General features: G+C 42.7%; 2 protein-coding genes across 2 annotated transcripts; both read left to right on the top strand.

Moving 5' to 3' along the window:
* Nucleotides 1-126: 126 nt before the first annotated feature.
* On the top strand, nt 127-2,958 carry LOC311136326 (reticulon-1-A-like; the record flags this gene model as incomplete). The annotated part of the gene is made up of 5 exons (XM_084170444.1): nt 127-139; nt 1,243-1,453; nt 1,690-1,828; nt 2,098-2,246; nt 2,856-2,958. 5 exons carry the CDS (start codon nt 127-129, stop codon nt 2,956-2,958), a joined length of 615 nt encoding a protein of 204 aa, XP_084026570.1.
* A 1,226-nt stretch (nt 2,959-4,184) lies between these two features.
* Nucleotides 4,185-11,679, top strand: LOC311136511 (ras-related protein Rab-4B-like). The gene is made up of 8 exons (XM_084170661.1): nt 4,185-4,371; nt 4,694-4,774; nt 4,960-5,074; nt 5,279-5,341; nt 5,494-5,648; nt 9,593-9,688; nt 9,884-10,050; nt 10,269-11,679. Exons 1-7 carry the CDS (start codon nt 4,356-4,358, stop codon nt 10,000-10,002), a joined length of 645 nt encoding a protein of 214 aa, XP_084026787.1. The 5' UTR covers nt 4,185-4,355; the 3' UTR covers nt 10,003-10,050; nt 10,269-11,679.
* The last annotated feature ends 6,182 nt before the right edge of the window (nt 11,680-17,861 follow it).

The raw sequence follows: 17,861 nt of genomic DNA, 5'->3' as shown, positions 1-17,861 counted from the left end.
CGGGGCTGGTAGGGCCAAAATAAGATCCTAGTGAGGACCATAGGAGTGCAGTGGGTTCTAGGAGAGCAGCGAGCAGCAAGAGGAAGCGAGTGGGGTGGCTTGTTTGCACAGCGATCAGCTGCTGAAATGGCCCCCAAAGGTAAGGTGGTGTAAATATGTGACTTGGTCTTAGGTAGACTTGACCTCTGTGTATCGGCTGAGGTCTCCAGCTGGTTTGGGACCAGTGAGAGGGGGAAGGGACTCCTCTGTGAGCCCATGCCCACTTCAGGGGCTCTACTACTAAGATTAGTTCTGATCAGTTCTCTGATAGAGAGCTACAGTTGGTGGAGAGAGGGATAGACAACAAAAACAAAACAAGTTGCTGACAGAATGGTGTTTAGCAAGCCTCTTTCTTCTAATATGCCTGTGAGGAGTGATGACTCAGAGATTTAATCTGTTTTAGCCATTGTGGTGAATCATTATGGGCACAGCTGCTGGGTATTTAGGGTCAATGGTTGGGGTGTAGGAGGGAATGGCTCTGTCTATGAAACATTCCTGGATGTTAGATGTAATCAGATAATTACACTGGTGTTAGTGAGCTCACTGGAAGTTTCAGCTGTTGCCGAAACGACATTTCAGCTTCACTGCAGATCTGCTGTGCATTTGAACTCTCTACTCTCTAATGCATTGTGTAAGTGTGTGTGTGTCGCTTCACCACTCTATGAGCCCATGTGTTGTGAACAGAACCATAAAGACAGTACATGTGTTTGTATGCACTCACTAACTGTAAGTCGCTCTGGATAAGAGCATCTGCTAAATGACTGTAAATGTAAAAAATGTAAATGTTGCATTATCACCTGTTTGACCAAAGCATGCCACAGCTGCAAAATTAGATTACCACCAATCTGGAATTGACATCCAACAAATGATGACAGGCCAGTTAAAAACAAACACACATTAAACATCTAAGATAGACTACTTCTCTTTCCATGTATCTCTGTACACAACTCTATATTAAGCACGGTTTGAATTCCTCTGGCTCTTTTCCTTCCAGACATCAGATGAGCTCAACTGCTCTCCCTAAATCGCTCACCCAGATCAGTCTGAGCACTAGTCCCGACATCCACACTTATTCATCTCTACGACTCATCTATCTCTCCCTCCCATTCACTTATTGTCTTCCACCACTTACTAATGAATGAATGAATGAATGAATGACTGAATGATCTATACCCACTCCATCCTCTCTTTGTCTCTTTGCAGTAATGGACCTGATCTACTGGCGGGATGTGAGGAAGACAGGGCTGGTGTTCACAGGGCTGGTGATAGGCCTGGCCAGCCTGTTCCAGCTCAGTTCCGTCACCATGCTGTCCTACCTGTGTATGGCCATCATGTGTCTCACCTTCCCCCTACGCCTCTACTACAAACTTCTAGAGCTGATACGCAAGAACCCTGAAGGAGTGCACCCCTTTCAGTAAGCACAGTTTACAGCAGTTACCATGCTGTAGTTTAGAGAAACATATCATATTGCTCCAACCTCTATATGTAATCATTGGAGTATGATAAACCAACAGCCATATGTGAATGGCTCTGTGCATCTGTTGGTAGAACATGCTTCTTGAAACTAGGTATTTGTTTGATTATGTATTTGTGTGTGTGTGTGTATGTGTGTGGGGGTGTGGGTGTGGGTGTGTGGGTGTGTGGTACCAGGTCTTATATAGGAGACGACAGCTCTCTGACAGATGAGGAGACCGTGTTGGTGGTGGAGAAGGTGGTGCTAATGATTGCCTTCGCCGTCACAGAGATCAAACGCCTGCTCTTCATCGACAGCATCATGGACTCCATCAAGGTCAGGGGCCACTGTCAATGTCCCTCTGAAAACTCAGTGTATTACTGTACTATACTGTAATGTGTGTGGGGATTGGGGAGGAAGCTAGAAGTCAAAGTCACATAATCACCAGCACTTGAGTCAGACAACATAACTGGTCCTCCTGAGGGCTTACATCAGTAATATTATACAATACATAAACAAAACATAATCATTGCTTCATAAGCTCACATGCTATCACTACTGATACCAAACGATGCCAATCTAAAAAGCTGTTCCTCTGTTCTCAGTTTGTGGTGCTGCTGTATGTGTTGACCTATATGGGCATCACAACCAATGGCCTGACCCTGGTGATAGTTGGTGAGACCCTGCTGATCCACGCAACACCTGCCTATCGGACTGTCTTACACCACACTGTCTTACAGCACCACCCTCATACGTCTGATAATTATGCCCTAATAAGCCACATTACTCCACCTGTTTCATTCATACTCAAAACTCCCCCAACTGCTCTGATCTGTCCATAAAGCTATCTGTAAATAATAATGTGAACATTTCCTTCTCCGTCTCTTTCGCAGGTGTCATGTGTGTTTTCTCTCTTCCTCTATTCTACAAACAAATGCAGGTGAGGCAGCGAGCTCCTGCTGTTCAGACTCTATTTGTTGTAGAGATTATTATAATGTAATCCACATAACAGCAGCAACCAAAGGACTGTGTCTAATCTACACGTGTTTGGATGACAGGGGCGAGTGAAGAGGATTAGCAAAGTGGTCAGTGGCCTCCTGAGGAAAATCAAAAACATGTAAGTGCTGCACAAGCCTGTTGAAATGACTGATATGGCTGTTCTCATTTTTCATGGCTACTTTTATCACTAAACCCTACAGGGACATTTAATATTCTGTTCTTGAAAATTAATGTGACAACAACCCAACAACTATGCAACCCAACAACTATGCTAACCACATTATCTCTTCATGTATGTCATTTTTGACGCAGTGTAAAAAACACTGACTTCCCCGTTTTTAAATTCTGCCTTTTGTCTTCGCAGGTTTAAGATGTTGTACAGTAAACTGAGACCCTCTCCTGCAACTACACCTGCCACAACCCCCACTCCCACCCCGGCCCCAAAACCCAAACACAAGTCAAAGTGATGAGAAAGAGAAAGGAGGATCTACGGGAAAGGGGGGGGGGGGGGGTTCTTTGGGAGGCTACTGGTGTTTTTATATTTCCATTTCCCCATTGTGGTGTCTGTGAATGGAAGCAAGATTTCAGATCGAGTGTTTGGTCTTGGTACATATAGGCCTACTGAAGATGTTTACAGACAAATGCATACTTTTTCGTCATGAATATTGTTCTAGAGGCACTAGCTGACAGCCACAAAGTCATAAAATCTGATTTTAAACCTAACCCTAACCTTAACCACACTGCTAACCCTAATGCCTAACACTAATTTTAGTTTTCATTATTTTTTTACAATGAATTATATCCAATTATGACTTTACAGCTGGCCTATCCAAGAGGAAATCGCTCAGTTATGCCTCCAGGTCAAGACTCATGACAATAAACGTCAACCTGCATTTTTATACGGCAGGGAATTTTCATTTAAATCTAAAAGACAACTAGCTTGCCTTGTCATGAGTCAAGTTTTTTATTTTTATACCACATAACACTTGCCATCTTAAGACAACACAAGGTGAATATTGGCTATCTAACCACATGCCCTATATTGTCATTTACTTTGAGAGTACACTCAAAGTGTGAGAATGGGTACTTACTCAAAGTAAGTGTGAGAATAGGTGAATGGGTACTTACTAAAAAGTGGTTAACCTTTTCTTGATTTTTGTTTAAATTGTTGAATACATTTTGAATAAATGTTTGACAATTTCTAAAAGGCTCCTATTAATTCATATTTTTTGACATCTCAGTATGTCACTGTCAAAGGAAGATGACAGACAGACGACACACACACACACACACAAATACATTAGTCTATATAGTTTAATTATTCATCAAATGAAATAATTCTACAACATTCTATGATTATATAGAACAAACAGCTACAGGCAACAGAGGCTATGTCCAAGATGATGCGCCACAGTTATCTTGACACTTCTCTGTAAACGGTCGTCACTATTTAGTACGGCCACAAAGTCATAAACCCCGCCTATTTCTACAATTAATGTTCTTAAAATCTGATTTTAAACCTACCCTTCACCACATTGCTAACCTTATGCCAAACCCTAACCTTAAATAAATAACAAAAAGCTAATTTTTGTTTTCATTAATTTTAACGATAGACAATTTTGACTTTGTGGCTGTGGTAACTAGTGACAACCTCTGTAAACAAATCATCTTACGTAGCTAGAGCGTTGCAATTGTCGTCATCACGTCCTGTCAACCCTATGCCTGTCTTGGATGGTAAAAGAGATTAGTCCTTCTGATTAAACGGGATTTATGCCAATTTGTGAAATATAGTCTTCATATTTGATAAGCAAATAGTTAGTACTTGACATTGCAGCACTTGAAGAGCTTGAAGCCATCAAAGGAAATGACAGAAACGTATGGTAAGCAAAGCAATCGCTGGCTTCACTATCCCCTAACCTTCATGTCCGTTCTTTCGTCTGGGACAAGAAACAAGATGAAGCTTGCAAGCTAGATAGCCGCTTATAGCAAGCTGGCAACCATTACTTACAACATCTAGTTTTCTAAATCTTTATCAGTCGTCGTCAGGAACCCTAACCATTGCTTCTGTTTAATTTGTGAGAAAATGACATAGCTAGTGGCTTTCAACAACACCCTGCTCTTGGCTTCCGCCTTGTGGTCAGTCTGTAGTCGTGTGATGTAGTAAATGTATTATTGATTTTTTTCTCCATTATTCTTTTCCAGATTTCCTTTTTAAATTCTTGGTGATTGGAAGTGCAGGATCAGGGAAATCCTGTGTTCTCCATCAATTTATAGAAAACAAGTGTAAGTCAAATTGTTATCATAGTGATTATATTGAACTTCCAGAAAGAGGGCATGTCTTAAAGATCACTGCCCCCACAGAGATGGTACTGTAATGTTAAAGTAGGGTACTGTAATGGTATTCACTACCAGGTTTTTGGATAACCACGGTGTCTACTGTACTGTGTTGTCTGTTCTGTCCCATGTAGTCAAGCAGGACTCCAGCCACACCATTGGGGTGGAGTTTGGCTCCCGGGTGGTGATGGTCGCCGGTAAGACGGTCAAGTTGCAGATTTGGGACACAGCTGGACAGGAGCGATTCCGGTAGGTAGCTCTACTGCACATTAACAGGAAGCATGTTATCTGTGCATGACTGTCTGATGTTATCTCAGCAGGATGTTCATTTTATCATTTGATCGGAGAGAGGTTGTTGCAGGGGGACATTTGAGAGATCTTCAAATGACTGGAATTAGATCATGAGATAGTATTTGTGGATGTTCTAAGCAACATTTTCCCCCCTGCTTCCAGGTCAGTGACTCGCAGTTATTACAGAGGGGCAGCAGGGGCTCTCCTGGTTTATGACATCACCAGGTAAGACCCTGATTTAGACCAATTCCAAATCAACAAGTAACAATTCATGACATCACTTTATTCCATTGCAGCCACGTCAGTGGATCCACTGAATTTTAAACATGATTATACCTCTGTGTCTATCTGTCTGTCTTTGTGTCTGTGTAACCAAGTCGGGAAACGTACAATGCCCTGACCAACTGGTTGACAGACGCTCGAACGCTGGCCAGTCCAAACATCGTCATCATCCTGTGTGGGAACAAGAAGGACCTGGAGGCTGACAGAGAGGTCACCTTCCTCGAGGCGGCCCGCTTCGCCCAGGAGAACGGTAATGTAGCCTAATGACCCTGCATAGTGATAATGTAGCCTGATGTCTATATACCGTATTTTCCGCACTATAAGGCGCACCGGATTATAAGGCGCACCTTCAATGACTGTCTTATTTTAGAACTGTTTTCATATATAGGGCGCACCGGATTATAAGGCGCATAGAATAGAAGATAGTCAAACGATTGACTGGGGTTGCGTTATGCATCCACTAGATGGAGCTGTGCTAAAGGGAATGTCAACAAAACAGTCAGATAAAGTCAAACTTTATTAACATTTACATTTTACATTTTAGTCATTTAGCAGACGCTCTTATCCAGAGCGATTTACAGTTAGTGCATACATTATTTTTTATACCCCCCGTGGGAATTGAACCCACAGCCCTGGTGTTGCAAACACCATGCTCTACCAACTGAGCTACATCCCTGCCAGCAATTCCCTCCCCTACCCTGGACGACGCTGGGCCAATTGTGCGCCGCCCCATGGGTCTCCCGGTCGCGGCCAGCTACGACAGAGCCTGGATTAAGCGTTCTGACAACTCCGTTCACTCCCATGGTAACGTTGTTCAAACGTTAATGTGCATATTAACAATATCTCCCAGCCTTGCTCACTCTTCTCCCAAACGTGGAGGGGAACTTTTCCCTGATTCAGTAAACACGTAGTAAAAGAAACAGTCTGATACCACTAAATCAAACGTTAGTGCATAACTCAACATTGTTCAGTTACGTATAACACGTAAAGCTCACTTTTTCAGTTCATTCCCCGTCCACGAATCCCTCGAATTCTTCTTCTTCAGTGTCCGAATTGAACAGTTGGGCGACTACGGCATCCAACCTGCCCGGCTCCCTCTCGTCATTATCCGAGTCAGTGTCGCTGCTGTTGCCTGGCAGTTTAGAGATTATTCCTGCCTTCGTGAAAGCTTGGACCACAGTTGAGACTGATATATCAGCCCATTGATTCATTAATGTTGAATTCTCTCGCTGCTGCTCTATTCCCATATTCTACTGCGTGACCGACAGCCTTGAGCTTGAACTCTGCGTCGTAAGCGTGTCTCTTGAAAGCTGCCATTTTGGGGTCTTTATACACAGACAAGTGGTGTGGGACTGTGAGTAAGCACAGTACCAGTGTTTACTGACAACGGTAGCCGTAATGCTGCAAGCGGTGCGGCTTTGTAGTTTACCAGTCGTACTGAAACATTTCATTATTATTAAATTGTTTTTATTGGTTTTTCATACTGAAACATTTTGACAGAGCGCCTTGAGCGGCGTGTACAACCAGCATGGATCAACCAATTAACCAATTGATCCATATATAAGGCGCTCCGGATTATAAGGCGCACTGTCGTTTTTGGAGAAAATTAAAGGCTTTTAAGTGCGCCTTATAGTGCGGAAAATACGGTAAGTATGGGACCAAAAGGCATCTGAACAGCTTCTACCCCCAAGCCATAAGACTGCTGAATAGTTAATAAAATGTCTACCCAGACTATTGCAATGACCCTTTTTTGCACTGACTCTCTTACACTGACTCTACGCACACTCATTGGACTCCACGCACACACTACATAAACTCACACAAAACACACACATGCATATTGACGCCACACACACACACACACTTTCACACTCTCCACATACGCTGCTGCTGCTACTCTGTCTATTATCTATCCTGATTGCCTAGTCCCTTTTACCCCTACCTCAACTACCTCGTACCCCTGCACATTGACTCGGTACCAGTACTCCTTGTATATAGCCTCGTTATTGCTATTTATTGTGTTACTTTTTTCAAATTTTATTAGCACATTTTATTAGTTTTTAATTTTGCAATGTTGGGAAAGGGCTCGTAAGTAAGCACTTCACAGTAAAGTCTACACCTGTTGTATTCGGCGCATGTGACAAATTTGATTTGATTTGATTTGACCCTGCATTGTGATTGAAATATGGTTGATGTTTGTGACTATAAAGACAGTGATGTTTGTGACTATAAAGACGGTGATGTTTGTGACTATAAAGATGGTGATGTTTGTGACTATAAAGACGGGTGATGTTTGTGACTATAAAGATGGTGATGTTTGTGACTATAAAGATGGTGATGTTTGTGACTATAAAGACGGGTGATGTTTGTGACTATAAAGACGGTGATGTTTGTGACTATAAAGATGGTGATGTTTGTGACTATAAAGACGGTGATGTTTGTGACTATACAGTTGAAGTCGGAAGTTTACATACACCTTAGCCAAATACATTTAAACTCAGTTTTTCACAATTCCTGACATTTAATCCTAGTAAAAATTCCCTGTCTTAGTTTAGTTAGGATCACCACTTTATTTTAAGAATGTGAAATGTCACAATAATAGTAGAGAGAATGATTTATTTCAGCTTTTATTTCTTTCACATTCCCAGTGGGTCAGAAGTTTACATACACTCAATTAGTATTTGGTAACATTGCCTTTAAATTGTTTAACTTGGGTCAAACGTTTCGGGTCGCCTTCCACAAGCTTCCCACAATAAGTTGGTTGAATTTTGGCCCATTCCTCCTGACAGAGCTGGTGTAACTGAGTCAAGGTTTGTAGGCCTCCTTGCTCGCACACGCTTTTTCAGTTATTTTTCATTGTCCATTTGGAAGACCCATTTGCGACCAAGCTTTCACTTCCTGACTGATGTCTTGAGATGTTGCTTCAATATATCCACATAATTTTCCTTCCTCTTGAAACCATCTATTTTATAATATATAATAATATGCCATTTAGCAGACGCTTTTATCCAAAGCGACTTACAGTCATGTGTGCATACATTTTTACCTATGGGTGGTCCCAGGGATCGAACCCACTACCCTGGCATTACAAGCGCCATGCTCTACCAATTGAGCTACAGAGGACCACTTTGTGAAGTGCACCAGTCCCTCCTGCAGCAAAGCACCCCCACACCATGATGCTGCCACCCCCGTGCTTCATGGTTGGGATGGTGTTCTTCGGCTTGCAAGCCTTCCCCTTTTTCCTCCAAACATAATGATGGTCATTTTGGCCACACAGTTCTATTTTTGTTTCATCAGACCAGAGGACATTTCTCCAAAAAGTACGATCTTTGTCGCCATGTGCAGTTGCAAACCGTAGTCTGGGGTTTTTATGGCGGTTTTGGAGCAGTGGCTTCTTCCTTGCTGAGCGGCCTTTCAGGTTATGTCGATATAGGACTCGTTTTACTGTGGATATAGATATTTTGTACCTGTTTCCTCCAGCATCTTCACAAGGTCCTTTGCTGCTGTTCTGGGATTGATTTGCACTTTTCGCACCAAAGTACGTTCATCTCTAGGAGACAGAACGCATCTCCTTCCTGAGCGGTATGACGGCTGCGTGGTCCCATGGTGTTTATACTTGCGTACTATTGTTTGTACAGATGAACGTGGTACCTTCAGGCGTTTGGAAATTGCTCCCAAGGATGAACCAGACTTGTGGAGGTCTACAATTTTTGTTTCTAAGGTCGGCTGATTTCTTTTGATTTTCCCATGATGTCAAGCAAAGAGGCACTGAGTTTGAAGGTAGGCCTTGAAATACATCCACAGGTACACCTCCAATTGACTCAAATTATGTCAATTAGCCTATCAGATGCTTCTAAAGCCATGACATCATTTTCTGGAATTTTCCATGCTGTTTAAAGGCACAGTCAACTTAGTGTATGTAAACTTCTGACCCAGTGGAATTGTGATACAGTGAATTATAAGTGAAATAATCTGTCTGTAAACAATTGTTGGAAAAATTACTTGTGTCATGCACAAAGTAGATGTCCTAACCGACTTGCCAAAACTATAGTTTGTTAAAAATAAATTTGTGGAGTGGTTGAAAAACAAGTTTTAATGACTCCAACCTAACTGTATGTAAACTTCCGACTTCAACTGTAGATAATGGAGATTGGTCCTTGTATCCATGTTGTTTCTCTGTTGTTATAAAAACAGAACTGATGTTCCTGGAGACGAGTGCCCTCACCGGAGAGAACGTGGAGGAGGCCTTCCTTAAATGTGGTCGCACCATCCTCAACAAGATAGAGTCAGGTAATAACACACACACTTACACTCACTTATTACTAATAGCTGCATGAGGAGCCATGTTGTGCACTAGGGATTTGCATGCATTCACATGACCTAAAGTGCTAACTGTGTGTGAACTGTACTGAACTGTGAACTGTACTGTATATCTATGAATGAGTTTTCTCATGTGTTTAATATGTGGATGTGTCTTGTCTGTAGGTGAGTTAGACCCGGAGCGGATGGGCTCAGGGATCCAGTATGGTGACACAACGGTGAGGCAGCTTCGCCAGTCGCCACAGGCTGGCTCAGCACAGGGCAGAGATCAGTGCAACTGTTAAAGTCTAATGCTAACCTAGCTCTAAGACACACAGAACCCATGTCTCCAGGTAAGTAGTTCATTTTATTAAACCTCTACTGATAACAGTGTGGCTGTTTGCAATTACATGTGTATTACAAGTGTTCAGTATTCCTTCAATTGATAATCTGCTGTGATCATTTCCTTGATTTGTGATATTTAGAGCACTTAAAGATAGGCTTAACTCATAGCATAATTTTGGTTATAATGTTCTCTTGAACTTAGGTAAACAGTTAAATCTCTCTCTAGGGCCCGATGTACATCTTTCGTCCAACAGTCACTGCACACTCAGGCCTTTGGAGGACTGCCCTGTTACTTTTGACCCCTGCCCTTGGACTACTGCTGGAGAGACCCTGTGTGAAACTTTGGGCTGGGTTAGCGTCTTGATCAAGAACTGTGAGGTGAGCTGTATCTGGGTTGTCACGGAGCTACTCTCCTCCAGGCCTTTCTCTCTGACTACTGCTCCAGTCCGCGTCGCCAGGGAATACAAGTGACATCAGCAGAGAGGACTGACCAGTCACAGAGCCAGGCCAATGGACACACACAGGACGTTTGTTTTCAATGTCTTTACTCTGAAGCAGCCACAGCAGCTCACACACCTCTCACTGTTCAAACTCTGATGGGACTGACATGGTGTAAGGAGAACACAACATCAGACTTTAATTTGTGTCCAATCTCTATAAAAGTTCAGCCTATTTATTGGTTGTGTTGAAAACTGTAAGATATTGTAAATATATCAAAAGGAAATATAACATTTATGTGATATTAGTGTACAATGTTTTAAGAGACTGAAAAAAAGCAGGGGACTTGTGGTTGTCACCGTGTACACATACTGTAATGTTTGAATGTGTGTGTGAAAATTGTTATAACGTTAAAGCTGGACTCCTTAGCGGTGAAACGTTTGTTTGCTCTATTACAACAACAAAGAAGTTACTTCAAACAATGAACACTGTTTTTTTCCCTCAGACATCATTGCATGGCAGAGGAGGCCGGTGGGAGGAGCTATAAGAGGATGGGCTCATTGTAATGGCTGGAATGGAATAAATGGAACGGAGTCAAGCATGTGGTTTCCATATGTTTGATACTGTTCCATTTATTTAATTTCAGCCATTACAATAAGCCCGTCCTCCTACAGCTCCTCCCACCAGTCTCTTCTGTAATGCAGGCGTGATGGAACAGCAGAGTATGTACTACCATTTTTTTTTACCACGATGCTGGATGCTCATATCCTCTGTTTCAAAATCAAAACAATAACAAATATGCCTATAACATCACACTGTTTCACCTTTTGGAGATCTCAGCTTTAATATCTTTGACTGACTATCATAAACTTCAAGTTAGGGGCAAACAAATAATATGTACTTTAAATGTGTAAGGTGTTGTGCAATGATTATGAAAGGGTTAAGGCCATATCTAAATCCACTCTAACCAGAATGTCATTGATCGATTGAGTGATAATTGGTATATTTACTTGATGTAAAGCACAAACGTGAATATCACAATTTTTTAAGTTGTTTGTGTGATTGTTTTGACTAAATGCATATATCTGGACTATGATCTTACGTGTGACCTGTCTATCTATAACATTGATCATTGTGTGTGCTAGATGTAACTGTTGCAAAGCCTGTATAATCTTGAATGAATAAATTATTAAACCAAGTTTTCATTAAACTTTCTATTGCTATGACTTTCTATTTCTATGTGTGTGGCTAAGAAACATAAACATCTAGCACACAAATCAAATAAATTATTCGATAAAATATTGAATTTGGCCTACTACTGTAGCCCAGAGAAACGCATTGAATAACATTAATGAATGGAAAAAAGGACAGTCAAAAAATAAGTAATTAGAAACAAGGTTTTGAAGTGTTTGTCCTATATCTAGGAGATATAAGAAAGCTCAGGAAATATATATATTATTTTCTACACATATTTAACCCCTTTTTTGGGTAGGCACAAAACTACCTTCATACTTCCATTAATTTTTCTTTTTACTGGTATTGGTTACTTTCAGACAAGTCCCTTGACACTTGTGGGGGTCGAAGAGCAAAACGGAGAACACCATCGTGTTCGTGAGCATCACCCCTTTCCATAGAGTTTGTAGGTTAAACCGTTTGGACACTACAGACGTTTTTGTGAGAAGACCGATTTTCGGGATGTCTCATGGTCTGACAAACACGCTCTAGCTTTGCCAGCTTTCACCGCAGATGCGGAAGTGCGACATAGGCAGATGCGGTGGATTGATATCTCTAGCCTAAATTGATGGATTTTGCTGTGAATTTTTTTATTATGTTACTTAGATGTCAGCATCTATCTATTTTTGTATTTATTTTTTACAAACGTATTTATTTTACTATGTCAATATGTATTTGTTAATGTTTTGGCGTCATACTAGCGGCAGTTGGGAAAAAAGTCAATATTTGGAAGAGTTGCAGAGTTAATTAAAAATAATGCCATTGTTGATTAGTTGCTTTTTTTTCATTAATTAGGCTAGTTTCTTTTGAACCATATTGTCTATCTACTAGAAAGTCATGGACAATATGGACACAGATATAATAAATTAATACTACATATGAATCAATTACCAAAGTTACTATAGATTGCCATATATTTTCCTTTAATTAGCAAAATTACTGAAGATTCCGGTAACTTTGGTAAATTACTGGTAGCTGTGCAGCTTTGCAACCCTAACCCTAGCTTCATGTCCACATCTCGGTTTAACTACAACCCTAGCCTTACGTTCAGCCCTGACTCAATCCTAATACTAATTCCCCCAAATAGGGCTCCCCCACCTTCCAATTCCTAAATTAGTTAAATGCAGCCGTCTTATCTCAATATGAAATCATTTCTGGGTAACAATAAGTACCTTACTGTGATTGTTTTCAATAAAAATGTTAGAAAAATAAAAATGCTTCTTAGAATACGGACATTTCTCAAGCAATAATTTTGGACTGTCTGGGAGTTGTTTAAGAGAGTAAGGGAAAACTGAAAATTAGCTGTTATTGGCAGAGAGGTTTGGAACTCGCTTTCTTATTGGTCTATTAACTAATTTACCGCATGGGGATGTCACCATGGAAGGCAAAAACTCCATCCCTCCAACTCCGACTCTATTCTCTGTGTATATCAATGATGTCGCTCTTGCTGCTGGTGACGCTCGGATCCACCTCTATACGAACGACACCATTTTGTATACATCTGGCCCTTCATTGGACACTGTGTTAACAAACCTCCAAATGAGCTTAAACACCATACAACACTCCTTCCGTAGCCTCCAACTGCTCTTAAACACTAGTAAAACTAAATGCATGCTCTTCAACCGAACGCTGCTGCCCACCCGACTAGATTCACTACTCTTGGCGGGTCTGACCTAGAGTATGTGGCCAACTACAAATACCTAGGTGTCTGGTTAGACTGTAAACTCTCCTTCCAGACTCACATTAAGCATCTCCAATCAAAAGTTAGATCTAGAATCGGCTTCCTATTTCGCAACAAAGCCTCCTTCACTCATGCTGCCAAACATGCCCTCGTAAAACTGACTATCCTACCGATCCTTGACTTCGGCGATGTCATTTACAAAATAGCCTCCAACACTCTACTCAGCTCCAGGTCATCTATAAATCACTGCTAGGCAAATCCCTGCCTTATTTTAGCTCATTGGTCACCATAGCAACACCCACCCGTAGTATGCGCTCCAGCAGGTATACAGTGGGGGAAAAAAGTATTTAGTCAGCCACCAATTGTGCAAGTTCTCCCACTTAAAAAGATGAGAGAGGCCTGTAATTTTCATCATAGGTACACGTCAACTATGACAGACAAAATGAGAAAAGAAAATCCAGAAAATCACATTGTAGGATTTTTAATGAATTTATTTGCAAATTATGGTGGAAAATAAGTATTTGGTCACCTACAAACAAGCAAGATTTCTGGCTCTCACAGACCTGTAACTTCTTCTTTAAGAGGCTCCTCTGTCCTCCACTCGTTACCTGTATTAATGGCACCTGTTTGAACTTGTTATCAGTATAAAAGACACCTGTCCACAACCTCAAACAGTCACACTCCAAACTCCACTATGGCCAAGACCAAAGAGCTGTCAAAGGACACCAGAAACAAAATTGTAGACCTGCACCAGGTTGGGAAGACTGAATCTGCAATAGGTAAGCAGCTTGGTTTGAAGAAATCAACTGTGGGAGCAATTATTAGGAAATGGAAGACATACAAGACATCCCTCGATCTGGGGCTCCACGCAAGATCTCACCCCGTGGGGTCAAAATGATCACAAGAACGGTGAGCAAAAATCCCAGAACCACACGGGGGGACCTAGTGAATGACCTGCAGAGAGCTGGGATCAAAGTAACAAAGCCTACCATCAGTAACACACTACGCCGCCAGGGACTCAAATCCTGCAGTGCCAGACGTGTCCCCCTGCTTAAGCCAGTACATGTCCAGGCCCGTCTGAAGTTTGCTAGAGTGCATTTGGATGATCCAGAAGAGGATTGGGAGAATGTCATATGGTCAGATGAAACCAAAATAGAACTTTTTGATAAAAACTAAACTCAAATCAAATCAAATCAAATTTTATTGGCCACATGCGCCGAATACAACAGGTGCAGACATTACAGTGAAATGCTTACTTACAGCCCTTAACCAACAGTGCATTTCTTTTTAACAAAAAAATTAAAAATAAAACAAAAAAAAAAGTGTTGAGAAAAAAAGAACAGAAGTAAAATAAAATAACAGTAGGGAGGCTATATATACAGGGGGGTACCGGTGCAGAGTCAATGTGCGGGGGCACCGGCTAGTTGAGGTAGTTGAAGTAATATGTACATGTGGGTAGAGTTAAAGTGACTATGCATAAATAATTAACAGAGTAGCAGCAGCGTAAAAGGATGGGGTGGGGGGGCAGTGCAAATAGTCTGGGTAGCCATGATTAGCTGTTCAGGAGTCTTATGGCTTGGGGGTAGAAGCTGTTGAGAAGTCTTTTGGACCTAGACTTGGCACTCCGGTACCGCTTGCCGTGCGGTAGCAGAGAGAACAGTCTATGACTAGGGTGGCTGGAGTCTTTGACAATTTTGAGGGCCTTCCTCTGACACCGCCTGGTAAAGAGGTCCTGGATGGCAGGAAGCTTGGCCCCAGTGATGTACTGGGCCATACGTACTACCCTCTGTAGTGCTTTGCGGTCGGAGGCCAAGCAGTTGCCATACCAGGCGGTGATGCAACCAGTCAGGATGCTCTCGATGGTGCAGCTGTAGAATTTTTTGAGGATCTGAGGACCCATGCCAAATCTTTTCAGTCTCCTGAGGGGGAATAGGCTTTGTCGTGCCCTCTTCACGACTGTCTTGGTGTGTTTGGACCATGATAGTTCGTTGGTGATGTGGACACCAAGGAACTTGAAGCTCTCAACCTGTTCCACTACAGCCCCGTCGCTGAGAATGGGGGCGTGCTCAGTCCTCTTTTTTTTCCTGTAGTCCACAATCATCTCCTTTGTCTTGGTCACGTTGAGGGAGAGGTTGTTGTCCTGGCACCACACGGCCAGGTCTCTGACCTCCTCCCTATAGGCTGTCTCATCGTTGTCGGTGATCAGGCCTACCACTGTTGTGTCGTCGGCAAACTTAATGATGGTGTTGGAGTCGTGCCTGGCCATGCAGTCATGGGTGAACAGGGAGTACAGGAGGGGACTGAGCACGCACCCCTGAGGGGCCCCCGTGTTGAGGATCAGTGTGGCAGATGTGTTGTTACCTACCCTTACCACCTGGGGGCGGCCCGTCAGGAAGTCCAGGATCCAGTTGCAGAGGGAGGTGTTTAGTCCCAGGATCCTTAGCTTAGTGATGAGCTTAGAGGGCACTATGGTGTTGAATGCTGAGCTGTAGTCAATGAATAGCATTCTCACGTAGGTGTTCCTCTTGTCCAGGTGGGAAAGGGCAGTGTGGAGTGCAATAGAGATTGCATCATCTGTGGATCTGTTGGGGCGGTATGCAAATTGGAGTGGGTCTAGGGTTTCTGGGATAATGCTGTTGATGTGAGCCATGACCAGCCTTTCAAAGCACTTCATGGCTACAGACGTCAGTGCTACGGGTCGGTAGTCATTTAGGCAGGTTATCTTAGAGTCCTTGGGCACGGGGACTATGGTGGTCTGCTTGAAACATATTGGTATTACAGACTCAGTCAGGGACATGTTGAAAATGTCAGTGAAGACACTTGCCAGTTGGTCAGCACATGCTCGGAGGACACATCCTGGTAATCCGTCTGGCCCTGCGGCCTTGTGAATGTTGACCTGCTTAAAAGTCTTACTCACATCGGCTACGGAGAGCGTGATCACATAGTCATCCGGAACAGCTGGTGCTCTCATGCATGCTTCAGTGTTGCTTGCCTCGAAGCGAGCATAGAAGTGGTTTAGCTCGTCTGGTAGGCTTGTGTCACTGGGCAGCTCGCGGCTGTGCTTCCCTTTGTAGTCTGTAATAGTTTTCAAGCCCTGCCACATCCGACGAGCGTCAGAGCCAGTGTAGTACGATTCAATCTTAGTCCTGTATTGACTCTTTGCCTGTTTGATGGTTTGTCGGAGGGCATAGCGGGATTTCTTATAAGCGTCCGGGTTAGAGTCCCGCTCCTTGAAAGCGGCAGCTCTACCCTTTAGCTCAGTGCGGATGTTGCCTGTAATCCATGGCTTCTGGTTGGGGTATGTACGTACGGTCACTGTGGGGACGATATCATCGATGCACTTATTGATGAAGCCAGTGACTGATGTGGTGTACTCCTCAATGCTGTCTGAAGAATCCCGGAACATGTTCCAGTCTGTGCTAACAAAACAGTCCTGTAGCTTAGCATCTGCGTCATCTGACCACTTTTTTATTAACCGAGTCACTGGTGCTTCCTGCTTTAGTTTTTGCTTATAAGCAGGAATCAGGAGGATAGAGTTATGGTCAGATTTGCCAAATGGAGGGCGAGGGAGAGCTTTGTATGCGTCTCTGTGTGTGGAGTAAAGGTGGTCCAGAGTTTTTTTTCCTCTGGTTGCACATTTAACATGCTGGTAGAAATGAGGTAGAACGGATTTAAGTTTCCCTGCATTAAAGTCCCCGGCCACTAGGAGCGCTGCATCTGGATGAACGTTTTCCTGTTGATTTATGGCCTTATACAACTCATTCAGTGCAATCTTAATGCCAGCATTGGTTTGTGGTGGTAAATAGACAGCTATGAAAAATATAGATGAAAACTCTCTTGGTAAATAGTGTGGTCTACAGCTTATCATAAGATACTCTACCTCAGGCGAGCAAAACCTCGAGACTTCCTTAGTATTTGATTTTGTGCACCAGCTGTTGTTTACAAATATACACAGACCGCCACCCCTTGTCTTACCGGAGTCAGCCGTTCTATCCTGCCGGTTAAGCGTATAGCCCGCTAGCTGTATGTTATCCATGTCGTCGTTCAGCCACGACTCGGTGAAACATAATATATTACAGTTTTTAATGTCCCGTTGGTAGGATAACCGTAATCTTAGGTCATCCAATTTGTTCTCCAATGATTGAAGATTGGCTAATAGGATTGACAGTTTACTTGCTCGCCGTCGGATCCTTACAAGGCACCCCGACCTACGTCCACGATATCTCCGTCTCTTCCTCATGCGAATGACGGGGATTTGGGCCTTGTCGGGTGTCTGTATGATATCCTTCGCGGCCGCCTCGTTGAAGAAAAAATCTTCGTCCAATACGAGGTGAGTAATCGCTGTCCTGATATCCAGAAGCTCTTTTTGGTTATAAGAGACGATGGCAGAAACATTATGTAGAAAATAAAATACAAATAACGCGGAAAAACACACATAATAGTACAATTGGTTAGAGGGCTGTAAAA

This window comes from Coregonus lavaretus (genome assembly GCF_964263955.1).
Source record: "Coregonus lavaretus genome assembly, chromosome: 10".
In the NCBI taxonomy this organism is placed as follows: domain Eukaryota; kingdom Metazoa; phylum Chordata; class Actinopteri; order Salmoniformes; family Salmonidae; genus Coregonus; species Coregonus lavaretus.
This window is presented reverse-complemented; position numbering and strand designations above follow the sequence as displayed.

Excerpts from the sequence above, each read along its gene's own strand:
- LOC311136511 (XM_084170661.1), top strand. Across the intron at positions 5,075-5,278 it reads GCTGGACAGGAGCGATTCCG|GTCAGTGACTCGCAGTTATT; the intron begins GTAGGTAGCTCT and ends CCCTGCTTCCAG. Across the intron at positions 9,689-9,883 it reads CCTCAACAAGATAGAGTCAG|GTGAGTTAGACCCGGAGCGG; the intron begins GTAATAACACAC and ends TCTTGTCTGTAG.